The sequence below is a fragment of the Stenella coeruleoalba genome (genome assembly GCF_951394435.1).
Source record: "Stenella coeruleoalba genome assembly, chromosome: 1".
In the NCBI taxonomy this organism is placed as follows: Eukaryota; Metazoa; Chordata; class Mammalia; order Artiodactyla; family Delphinidae; genus Stenella; species Stenella coeruleoalba.
In genome coordinates this window covers 144,167,378-144,180,573 of record NC_137169.1, presented here as the reverse complement: position 1 = coordinate 144,180,573, position 13,196 = coordinate 144,167,378, and the positions used below count along the sequence as shown (strand labels likewise).

At 34.9% G+C, this 13,196-nt stretch overlaps 1 protein-coding gene across 1 annotated transcript in view; it reads left to right on the top strand.

Moving 5' to 3' along the window:
• AIDA (axin interactor, dorsalization associated) overlaps positions 1-13,196 on the top strand; it is a 42,905-nt gene that overhangs the window by 3,288 nt on the left and 26,421 nt on the right. Inside the window, exons 2-4 of the mRNA XM_079902985.1 lie at positions 4,958-5,027; positions 12,535-12,588; positions 12,996-13,050. Of these exons, the coding sequence (XP_079759111.1) occupies positions 4,958-5,027; positions 12,535-12,588; positions 12,996-13,050 (179 nt within the window). The remainder of the gene's footprint in view (positions 1-4,957; positions 5,028-12,534; positions 12,589-12,995; positions 13,051-13,196) is intronic.

The following is a 13,196-nucleotide window of genomic DNA, read 5'->3' as shown; positions in this document are numbered from 1 at the left end:
TGTCTCTCTCCCCACTTGAACGTAAGGTCTTTGAAAACAGGGTATAGGAGGGGTTGTCTATTTTGTTCTCTACTGTATACGTAGTGTCCAGAGTAGCACTAGACTGTTATCAAGTAATTATTTATTTAGATATTATATAATTGTTGTATTCTAGTGAATGGCTTGATTCAGGAATATGCTGTGGGAGCATTAAGGAGTTGATGCCACAGTACTGTTGGAAGATTTCAGCAAATTATGTCAAAACTAAAATTGCTATCTAAAATATACATGATCAATTAAAAACAACTCCCTCTAGCAGGCCACCTCTTTCAGCAACCTGGGGGTACCTGCACCCTAACTTAGGGTAGAGTGGCATGGACTCTGCTGCCTAGAATCAGCTATTTCACAGGATCAGTCCTGAGGCATTAATCTGGCACACAGATGCTCAATAAGTATTTGTTAAATGAATGGGTGAGTTTGAAGATTGGATAAGCCTTGTTAATCATCCTTATTATGCCTTGTGTCAGTGCCTCTCAAGGTGTGGTCCCACGTCCTTGCTGGTCTGCAACGAGATAAATAAAGAAATGGGGATTTAAAATTTAGGAATTTCATTGTGGTGTGACATCTTAATGATAGTTTTTATTTTATTTTATAAAAGTATTAGCCTGGAACAGATTGCAGGGGAAAAAACTAGTTCTTCACTCTAAATAGTTTGAGAAGCACTTGTTTCTGTCATGGATTGCTGTGGGGTTTCTGTGGGTCACTTGTTTATGTGCTTTAAGGATATTTAAAACTTCCCCTTGAGAGCAGTCCTGTATTACCTGTAGGCACCCTTGGAAACTGAGGTTATTCTCTAGAGAAAAATATTTGATAGGTTTTTTACCTTTACTAATAGAATGTCAACTCTTACCTGCTCATCTGATACCCAGAGCAGGTGGATTTTCCCTCAGTGGACAGATTTATGTCTCACTTTGTCTTAAAATGGTGCAATCATTTATGGGCTTAAAAATTTTAAATTTTTTAAAAATTAATTTTATTTATTCATTTATTTTTGGCTGAGTTGGGTCTTCGTTGCTGCGCCCGGGCTTTCTCTAGTTGCGGCGAGTGGGGGCTACTCTTCGTTGCGGTGCGCGGGCTTCTCATTGCAGTGGCTTCTCTTGTTGAGGAGCACAGGCTCTCGGCACGCGGGCTGAAGCGTAGTTGTGGCACGCGGGCTCAGTAGTTGTGGCTTGCGGGCTCTAGAGTGCAGGCTCCGTAGTTGTGACGCACGGGCTTAGTTGCTCCGCGGCATGTGGGATCTTCCTGGACCAGGGCTCGAACCCATGTCCCCTGCACTGGCAGGTGGGTTCTTAACCACTGTGCCACCAAGGAAGACCTAGAAAATTAATTTTTTTGCCTAGGTTTTACAAAAAGTTTTTAAAAATAACTTTATTGAGGTATAATTTATATACAGTGAAATTCAGCATTTTACGTTTACAATTCAGTGAACTTTTAGTAAATTTACCAAGTTGTGCAGGCATCATTACAATCAAACTTTAGAACATTTCCATCACCCCACAAAGATCCCTTATGCACATTTGCAGTCATTCCATGTTCCCACCCTAACCCCAGGCAGCCGTTAATCTATATTCTGTCTCTAAAGATGAAATGAAACTTTTTCTGGACATTTCACGTAAATTGAATCATATGATATGTGATCTGTATGTGGCTTCTTTCATTTAGCATAATGTGTTTGAAGTTATCCATGTTGTTGTATGTATCAGTACCTTGTTCCTTGTTACTGCTGAGTAGTATTGCATTGTATGGGTATACCACATTTTGTGTATCCATTCACTACTTGGTAGACATTTGAGTTGTTTCTACTTTTCGACTGTTATCATTAACGCTGCTGTGAACATTCACGTGTAAGCCTGGGTGCACGTATATTTTCATTCTTCTTGGGTAGAGATGTAGGAGTGGAATTGCTGGCTCATATGGTAAATTTATGTGTAATTTTTAAAGGGAAACTGGTTGGTCAAACTGGGTGCACCATTTTACATTTCTACCAACGATATATGACAGTTCCTGTTTCTGTACATTGATAGCATTTGTTATTGTGTGTCTCTTTGATTATAGCCATTCTAGTGGGTATGTAGTGTACTTCACTGTGGTTTTCATTTGCTTTTCTCTTACGACTAGTAATACTGAGTGTCTTTTCTTATGATGCTTATTTTCCATGTAAATCTTGTTTGTAAAGTGTCTCTTCATACCTTTTGCCTATTTTTTTTTCCTTTTGCCTATTTTTAAATTGAGTTGTTTGTCTTTTCCCTGTTGAATTAGAAGAGTTCTTTGTATTTTCTGGATATCAGTTCTTCATCAGATAGGATATATGATTTGCAAATATTTCCTCCAGCCTGTTGCCTAATTTTTAAAAACAGGATTCTGTTTGAATTTAACATCATTGTCTACTGACTGCTAGCATTTGAGCAGGAGTTTAGAGCTATATCCTTTCTTCTGACAGTGACCTGCTTAGGTTTACAGTCACTATTGGCATATTGTGTGTAGAACTTGTCAAATAAAGAAACTGTGCAACACTGTAACTTCCCTGAATTCAGGGATGTGTAGTTGACATTGTTAAGTGTAGACTGTGATTCCTGAAGAGAACTCTACGTAGATGGTAGGCCAGCAAGAGTTAGAAAGGAAACCAAGTACAGGACAAGTATGGCTATGGCTATTTCTAATTGTACTTACTCCTGTATAAAATCCACAGAGTGGGTCTATGAATGACATTTTAGGACAAATATTCTGGGGTTTCCAGTTTTGGGGGAAAAGAAATAAATGGATGGAAGCACTTTGATTAAGTAACATGGTGGAGCTATCCTGGCAAACGTTATGATTTTATGTAGGAGTTTCTTGCGTTATGATAAGGAGGATGCAGACCTTTCATAGATTAGATAGAGGTCATCAAGTGAACTTTACTCTTGATCTTTAAAGACATGATTGTATAGATTAAAACTTCCATCTAAGACTTTTTGGAAACTTGGTGAACTGTCTTTTGCAACGGCTTGGTGGGAAATCTAGCACTTGCTACCCTTTGTATCCCTGCCTCCGTTCCCCACCTAGGATAGTATAGTATGCTTGGGAATTATAGTTTAAAATTCTTTTGTAGTTACAAAATGTTTCACCAAAAAAATCCTTTCAATTCTTTGTTTTCTTTTTTCCCCCCTGCAAGTTTTTAAAAATTAAAATAAATATCACGTAACATGAAACTTATCACTGTAAAGGTGTACAATTTGTTAGTTTTTAGTATGTTCACAATGTTATGCCACCATCACCACTATCTAATTCCAGAACATTTCCATCACTCTCAAAAGAAACCCTTTACCTGATATGGGTCACTTCCAATTCTCTCATTTCCCCAGCCCCTGGCAACCACTAATCTGCCTTCTATCTCTATGGCTTTACCTATTCTGGATATTTCATGTAAATGGAATCATATAATATATGATCTTTTATATGGCTTCTTTCATTTAGCATAATGTCTTTGAGGTTCATTCATGTTGTAGCATGTATCAGTATTTCATTCCTCTTTATGGCCAAATAACATTCCTTTGAATGTGTGCGCCACATTTTGTTTATCCGTTCATCAGTTAATGGACATTTTAGGTATTTCCAGTTTTTGGCTAATCACGCATAATGCTGCTCCTGTGATCATTCGTGTACAGTTTTTGTGTGTGTGAGTGTGAACATGTTTTCTGTTCTCTTGGGAATATACCTAGGATTTTGAAACTGCTGGGATATATGGTAACTCTAAGCTTAACTTTTTTTTTTTTTTTTTTTTTGCGGTACGCGGGCTTCTCGCTGTTGTGGCCTCTCCCGTTCTGGAGCACAGGCTCCGGACGCGCAGGCTCAGTGGCCATGGCTCAGGGGCCTAGCCGCTCCGCGGCATGTGGGCTTTTCCCGGACCGGGGCACGAACCCGTGTCCCCTGCATCGGCAGGCGGACTCTCAACCACTGCGCCACCAGGGAAGCCCCCTATGCTTAACTTTTTAAGGAACTGCCAAACTGTTTTCCACAGTGACTGTACCATTTTACATTCCTACCATCAGTTCCAGTGGTAGGGTTCCAATTTCCACATCCTTGCCAATACCCATTGTACTTTTTCTCCCTCTTTTTAAAAATTATACCCATCCTGGTGGGTGTGAAGTTGTATGTCATCGTGGTTTTAATTTGTATGTCCCTAATAACTAATGAGATGATATTCATGTACTTATTGGCCATTTTTATATATTCTTTGGAGAAATGTCTGTTCAATCAAACCTTTTACTCATTTTTAAATTGAGTTATTTTTCTTTTTATTGTTTAGCTGTAAGAGTTGAGCTTAGACTTGTAACACAGATCCATCCTTGAAAACTCATCCGAGGCCTAGCTGCTGTTTTTAAGGATGATGATAACTGAGCAAACAGTGATTTCCATGTCTGATTGGTAGAGGATTTTCTTTATTTGCCATGAAAAATACGTTCAAAAGTATAATTTGATAGAGTATCATCACTTTGTCATGGCTGTAATTTGAACTAATCTTATCAGCAAATTAATGATAGACTGATAAATTACCTCTGGCTGGTACTATTAATTGGTGCTCACTGGAAGTGTTTAAGCTGAATCTGGACAACTGCTCTTGGCTTGTTGTAGAAGAAATTTGTGTGTACTAAGGAAAGTTGAATTCAATGTCATTTGAGATTCTTTCCACCTCTATGATTCTGTTTTTGCTGTCTCGAGCTGAAATTTGTCCCAGTGAAATGGTATGAAAAGTATCTTATTTCCATTGTCATTGTATAAAGAGTTAGATTCTAAAGATAATGTAGATTTATACTTTGAAAACAGAAGAAAAGTGTTATTGTACTTCACTCTTTTTTAAGAATTAAATTATTTTACCGTGTTTCACTTGAAATAGTTTGCTTTCCTTCAATTTTAAAGAATGTTTTTTTTCTTCTTACAGATTAGCAAGACACCTACAAAAAGAGGCCCAAGCTCAACACAATAATTCTGAGTTCACAGAAGAACAAAAGGTACCATAAAATAATCTCTAGATACATCAGATTCCAAATGAAAAGGGTTCTGTCTTTTGAGTCCATGAAGCAAAAACAAACAACAAAAACTGTTATACTTAAGTACAAAGAATGATACTGATTATGCTTCGCTGAACATTAAGTAATTACTTTAGAGATACCACATGATTTACCATGTAATGAATTTCTCACTTAATGAATTTCTTTACTCAGCCATTTAGACATTTAGTGGAGACCATCCACACTTTGGTTGGGAAGGAAGGGGTACCAGAGACTGGAGTTTGATTGTGAGTAATTGCATCCCACCTCAGTACTTACTTAACTCAGAACTTCCTTACCTCCTTCTCCACCTCCTCTGAAAACAAACAAAAAACAAAACAAACGAAAAACAAAAAAAGCCACCACTGAAAAATAATTAGTTCAAGTCAAGAATTTAGCATAAGAATCCATCAACAAAATAAATGCATAAAGTTGCAAAATGTTTCAAGGGTGCTCTTTCTCCTTGAATTAAAATTTTAATGTATCAAATTGATTCCCTGTACTGCTAGAGATTGTGAAAAATGGGATATTTTAAGAAGCCTTACTGTAAAACAGTGGGAAGAAATGGGAGGAAACAATTCTTATTTTTCCTGGCTCAAGATATCTAATGTTAAGTTAAATTTTAATCTCGTAGATAATGAAAAAATTCATGTCAGTTTTCCTCCCATTTCTTAAGACATTGTAAAAACTATGGTGACTTAATTTGCTTTTATTCTCTTTTTGTACAAGGAGTGGGAGTGGGAGTGATTCTTTGCACACTAAGTAAGCCTAAACAGATTGGTTTTAGTCCTTAGGCCTGTATTCATTTGATTCATCTTTATAAGTCTTTGAAAAGAAAAAAACACCAAAAATTAGGGTCAGTCATATTTCTTATACAAGTTAGTATGTTTGCATTTTAAAAATATTTGGGGTCTGTTGAACGGGTTTGCAGGGCAGAAATAGAGACACACATGTAGAGAACAAACGTGTGGACACCACATGGGGAAAGTGGCAGGGGCAGTGGTGGTGGGACGAATTGGGAGATTGGAATTGACATGTATACACTAATATGTATAAAATGTATAACTAGTAAGAACCTGCTGTGTAAAAAAATAAATGAAATTCAAAAATCAAAAAAAAAAAGAACCTGCTGTACAAAAAAATAAGTAAGATAAAATTAAAAAAAAAACCTAATAGAACGTTTTTGGGTCTGTGTCATCTAGTGTATCTTTATTTTGTATTTTAAAGGGTAATAGAAGTTTTAAAATTTTAAAGTATATTTTTCTTTTTTCTTTAATAATTGCTAATATCCACAATAGATTTAGGAAACTTAGGATTTTAGCCCTGGAAAATAATTACCACAGAGGAATTGTCCGGTTTGCAAAAGGAAAGGAAGAAGGACTATATGCTTTATCACCTCTAAGATTTGTGAAATCTGTCTACGAATTGCTAAGGAAGTGATCAGCTGGCATCACAGAATTGAGAGTTTAAACATCTATGTTTTGAAACAATCTCAAATATCTGAGTATGTAAATTAACAGCTAACAAAGTGTGTTATGACTATGGAAACAAAATGAAAGCTTAGGAAATTAAAAAGTTTAATGACAGCCATATTTTAATCACCTGTTTGCCTTGTCTCCAACATCTGTTGCTTAGGTATAGGTTCTATGAGCAACACGACCTCAAATATAAACTGATTTGACCTAAAACATAGTAAAGTTTTTAAAAATGTCATCAAGAAATGAGCTTTGTCGTATTCTGATGATTAGGCTAACCAGAAAAAATTAGCTTTTTCTTAATTTTCTTTAACTTTCTAAGGATGAAGCTGGGATGTTTGACAGTGCTGTGTATTCAATCCTTAATTTATAGCTGTTCTTAGTAGGCACCCGGCTGCTGTCATTTTCAGCTTACACAGATCTCACCCTCCACAAGGCCCAGGAGGCACCATGACCTAAAGGAATGAGCCTGAGATGTGGAGTCAGAAGACTTGGTCTTGAATCCAGTCTCTGTCTCTGGGCCTTAATTTCCTTATGTATGAAATGAGGGATTAGATAACCCTAAATGATCTTGAAACGTATCCCTAAATCTTCAAATGACCTCTACCTTTGAGGTAGTCTGTTCCTCCTCCCCTCCTCGAGGCCTGATTTCTGAGGTATTTATTATTTATAAACCTGCTTAGGAGGCAAATGTGGCTGCCAGTAGTGACTACAGAGAGAGGTTGTGCCTGCCTCCCTATTCCTTGGGCTTGGAGAAGGACCCCCAAATCACTCTGTACTACATTATGAATATAAGGCAAGTCGTATGTATTTACAAATTCTTTAAAAAAAATTTCTTTAAAAATACAGGTGAAACATTCACAATGGGCCAGAAACCTCATATTGACATTGTAGGCCTTATTTCAATGTCACATAAGGAAAAACTTAGAGGCTCTAAGTTAATAAATGATTAGAAAAACAAAGATTTCCCAGGCATTATCTGGAGAACATTGACTCTGAAAAATTAATAGATGTTATATGAACAGAGTTTGTGACTTGTCAGGGCTTTTAGTATGTTAATGTGTATGTTGGAGTTTTAAAGAGTTTGGGTAATGGAGTATTTCTCAGATTTGTTGGCTTTTGAAAGTCTCCCTCCTCCTCCCTTTATAATATTTCATTGGATCTAAAGAACATGTTATGGGAAATTTTGAAACCAACTGTTAGGTCTGCAAAATTAATTGAATGCCAGACCTGGCATGTAAGCCAAAGGAGAAGAAATTCGATTGTGTTTTCCTTAAAAGAGGAAAATGGAGAATGTTCCTTACATTATTCTAAGCAAAATTGTTCTATATGTTTTCTATTTGGAATTATATTCTTTATGCTTTTACTATTTTAAATGTTTTTGTAGCAGTGACAAGTTTTAGAATTATGCCAACCATTTAATAATTTGTGGAACTTTGAAAGAAGATTTTTAAAAACCACTATATTTCTAAAGTGCTTTCTTTATGAAGCTTTCTACTGTTAGTTCACAGTAAGATTTCAAAAATATTTGATGAATAAATGCTTTGTTAGATCTTAAGTTATTGATATTTATTTGTATATGATTATTATTTTAAGATTAGAGGAATCCTATTTTTTTAGAGAATAACATATATATCTTCACAATATTTATTTTAAATCTGAAGAACTCTAAAGCAGAGCTACTGATCTCTCTAAAGTTTATTAGTTGATGGTAAAAAATCTTCATATGGCTTTTCTATTCAAAATATTCTCAAAGATTTCTGGTGGAAAAAAAAGCAAGTTTATAATTCTTATTTGATGTTCCCTCATGATCAGTTGACATAGCTTTCATTTCATTTCTTAATAGTTTTGTCATTATAACAACAGGGTTTAGTAGCCAAAAAAGAGCTGCCAAAAGCTTTCATTCCGTTGAATTCCCTGCTTTGGTGTAGTAGATTTTCTCATGTAAGTTTCTGGACAGACTAGAACATCCTGTCTCATGATATGCTTAGAAAGTTTTTCCCTGTTTTGAATCAAATTTAGTGGTAATGAGAATTCCAGCACTATATGCTTGTTTTACATTTTATAGGTCCCCACTTTCCACTGCCTCCTCCCTCTCTTCCTTTCTTTCCTCCCCACCCCCGCCATCTAAAGAGTAGACGGCTGGCTGTCTAAATGTAAAAAATTAAGTCTGGATTGAGACTCTACTACTTTAACAATGTGTATTTTTTCAACCTATTTTTCCTTGATATGTTTTAGCAAAATTACTTTTGCTCTTTATTTGTATATTTCTATTTCATCTTTTCCTTTCACCGCTCTTTTTGAGTTGTCCATTTCCCCAGCAAGTGACAAAGTAAAGTAGCCAGTATTCTGAAAATGACATTTTCCATTTCTATACCACAGTAGGTATAAGCAGTTAATTTGAATGAAGTGCTAATTATTTAAATCTTTCTAAAATTAAACTTCACTTTGAGTGCTTAGTCTTAATGTGTATTAGTTAATAGTCAATATTTATATTCTGACACATATGACTTTGTGCTTCTTAATAATTTTTCTGAACCATTTCTTTCTAAGAAAGTTGAAATAATTGCAGTAGCAAGCACTTGATTTTGACATCAATAAATGCTGCATGTTTTGCTACAGCTGAAAATGATAGTGTTTCACTCCTTTTTTAATACTGATGTTGGGTGTGGTCCCTTAAAATAGTTATGAATAATGCTTATTGGTATTTTGCCATAGTTCAGTAGATTCTGTGTAAAAAACTGTTGCTTCTGCTTAACGTGAAGAAATATTTAAATTTAAAATAGATTATTAGTGGACTTATAGTTGTTAAACTACATTTTACCTTAAATGTTAAAAACATCAAATCAGATGGATTGTATAGTAAAGAAGGAAAAGGAGTTAACTAGTATTTTTAAAGACTTACTCACTAGTACGTGTCCCTTAATACAGACAACCCTTTTTCAAAACCATTTTTTAAAGAACATAAAAAGTATGGCCAAATGGTATTAAAATAAGTGTATTACTTTGTTGTATATATTGCTATTGTATAGAATACACTGATGTCCAGGGCAAGTTGCTTAACCTGTCTTCTGTTTTCACATCTATAAAATAGTTGTATCTAACTCATAGAGTTGTAGTCAGGATTAAATGACGTAATGTGTGTAAATCACTTAGCAGAGTCTGTCATTTAGTAACTGCTCAATAGTTGTTAGCTATTACTATTACTATATAATTATATATATATTTAAAATTATTTACTAGTTTTGTCAGATTTGAGTGATATATATGAACAATGATCTGAGGTTATTAGATTTTATGTAGAAAAGATTGTTGCTGGTTCCTCCACAACAGCTCTTTCAGAGGGTAAATAAATCTGTGAGTATCTTGATTCCTTTTGCAGCAGTTCTATTAAATATAATATTTAAATGTAAAATTTCAAAATAAAATTTGACATTTTCTAAACTCTTATATTAAGATTAAAAGAAATTTTTAAAGATTGTGGAGATAGTTAAATATTGTTACTTGTTCCTTGACCAAGAGTCATGTCTTTTGCTCAGTCGTGGTTTATTTATTTATATATTTTTAAATTAAAAAAAATTTTTTATTGAAGTATACTTGATTTACAATGTTGTGTTAGCTTCTGGTGTACAGCAAAGTGATTCAGTTATACATATTGATATATATATCAATATATACATATTCTTTTTCATATTCTTTCCCATTATGGTTTATAACAGGATACTGAATATAGTTCCCTGTGCTGTACAGTAGGACCTTATTGTTTATCTGTTTTACATATAGTACTTTGTATCTGCTAATCCCCAGCTCCTAATTTATCCTTCCCCCTTTCACCTTTGGTAACCATAAGTTTGTTTTCTATGTCTGTGAGTCTGTTTCTGTTTCATAAATAAGTTCATTTGTGTCATATTTTAGATTCCATAAGTGATATCATATGGTGTTTGTCTTTCTCTTTCTGACTTACTTCACTTAGTATGATAATCTCTAGGCCTATCCATATTTCTGCAAATGGCATTATTTCATTCTTTTTTATGGCTGAGGAATATTCCATTGTGTATATATATATATATATATATATATATATACACCACATCTTCTTTATCCATTCATCTGTTGGACATTTATTTACCTTGCTTCTGTGTCTTGGCTATTGTGAATAGTGCTGCTGTGAACATTGGGGTGCATGTATCTTTTCTAATTATAGTTTTCTCCAGATATATGCCTAGGGGTGGGATTGCTGGATCATATGGCAACCCTATTTTTAGTTTTTTAAGGAACCTCCATACTGTTTGCCATAGTGGCTGCACCCATTTACATTCCTACCAACAGTGTAGGAGGGTTCCCTTTTCTCCACACCCTCTCTAGCATTTGTTATTTGTAGAATTAGTGTTTTATTTTGTGAACTATCCCAGCTGTTTGTGGTCCACATGATGATTGCGTAGTGCCATCTAGCCTGGGTGCCAGGTACCAGGACGATAGTTGTTACTCCTCTTTGCTCCTCATTTATCTTCCAAAGAAAATTGATGAAAGAGAAAACCACCAAATCTAATTGACTAAACTTTTGCAGGTCGTCAGTATGTATAGAAAAACATCCTTTTTTTTTCCAGAATATTTTTTTTGTGAAGGCATTGCAAATATTGTACATATATATTCACTTTTATTGTCAGGATTTATTCCTTTTTATTAGGAAGGATTTAAAAGTCTTGATGGGCATAATCCAGCTGCTGCCTGCTCTCGCACATATTTGTTCTATGGGTCTCCTCCTTTTCATTTCAACCCTAGTCATTCATGTTCTTGTTCTGATTACTGTTTACATAGACAGTTGAAATAACCTGATTGATCTTACCTTTATTCTTTTCCCTTTTCTCCTTCACCCTATGGATACTGTTATCACAACAGTCTTCTTTGTTTTTTTTTTTTTTTTTTTTTGCGGTACGCGGGCCGCTCTGCGGCACGTGGGATCCTCCCAGACCGGGGCACGAACCTGTGTCCCCTGCATCGGCAGGCAGACTCTCAACCACTGCGCCACCAGGGAAGCCCACACAGCGGTCTTCTTAAAGGGCAAATCTGATAGTCATTCTTCTGTCCAGAAACTATCTGTATGATTTATTGCTAAAGTAATAACAGATTTTGCAGCTGGTCCTAGAAGATCCCCTTTATAATGACCTCCCTCCCCCAACACACGCATTTCACATTTCAAACCTTTCTCCCCCTGCTTCAGTTTGGGACTTCAGACAAATGAACCATGACAGTTTTCCTAGTACGTTAGTTTTAGAAATTCTCCCAGTCACTGGGGCTTGAATCCTAATTCCGATTCTTGTCCTGTTTCTCCAGGACATATTACCGCTTAGTTCGCTGAAGCCCTATAGAATCAAGTGCCTCTGCTTTATGTTACAGTGATTCTGAATGTGTCTTATATAATAGAAACATGAGCTTATTAAAGACAGAGACTACACCTTATTACTTGTATCCATTTTATAGCTCAGATCTGACTGTAAAATTTACCACCATTTATCACAAGTATTGATTCTGCTTAATATTGTTGATATATTTAATTGAACAAGTCAAGATTGGATTTGAGTCAAAATTAAATTATACCACTGTGCTAACTTTCAGATATTTTTGTTTTTAAGTCTTTTAGTGAATATCAGACTTTATGGAGAAGAAGAAAAGGTAAAGCTTAGGAGGGAAGATGCTTGAAGTCCTTTTCATTGCCCTTTAAATCACATCTAAAGCTATCATCAAAGCAAACTTGATTTAAAATTGGTTGTGGCACATTAGGTTAGGAGCGAATATATACTCACCTTCTCTGCCCGATCCCAGTCCTTTACCTCCTGTTTCTCATCTCCAAAGTCTGCAAGATGCTAAAAGAAGTAAAATTTAACTTATTTTTTAAAATTATAGATTGCTTACCAATGAAAATTAACTTGATGATTTGGACAGCTAACAGTTATGATATATTTGGTATTTATAGCTTTTTCTTTTTCCTTCAGAAAACCATAGGCAAAATTGCAACATGCTTGGAATTACGAAGTGCAGCTTTACAGGTAAATAGGTCCCCCCCTCCAACTTTTTAATATAAGGAAAAGAAATTATTGTGAACTATTCTGATAAAATATTAGCATTCATGCCAAAAGCAGTATCGTCTCACAAAGGTTTTATAACAGTAAGAATTCATGGGTTAAACTCATATTAAAAGATTTAGTTCATATTATATAAACTGTAAAAATAAAAGATATGACTTCAATTTTTTTCTGTTATTTTTAGCCTGAATGTTCCAAAAAACACAAAAACAAAAACCAGTTTGGAATTTTTTTTTTTTTTTACCCTGAAAGCAAGAAATAGATTCATTTATTTTGGCTACTTTTTGAATATGTCGTCAACCACTTAAAAGACATAGGGTGCAGTGAAATCTTTGTAATAAAAATATGTAATGCACATGTTTTAAATTCAGTCCACACAGTCCCAAGAAGAATTTAAACTGGAGGATCTGAAGAAGCTAGAACCAAGTAAGTTTTGTTTTATATTTTTTAGTGATACTCCTTTAGAAAAATATTTGAGCTGTTATGGATATTAAGGTTATTTAGCAGAATGCTGATTTGAGTCATTTCTGTTAATATCTAGTCCTATGTAATTTTTTTGTGCTTTTATAATT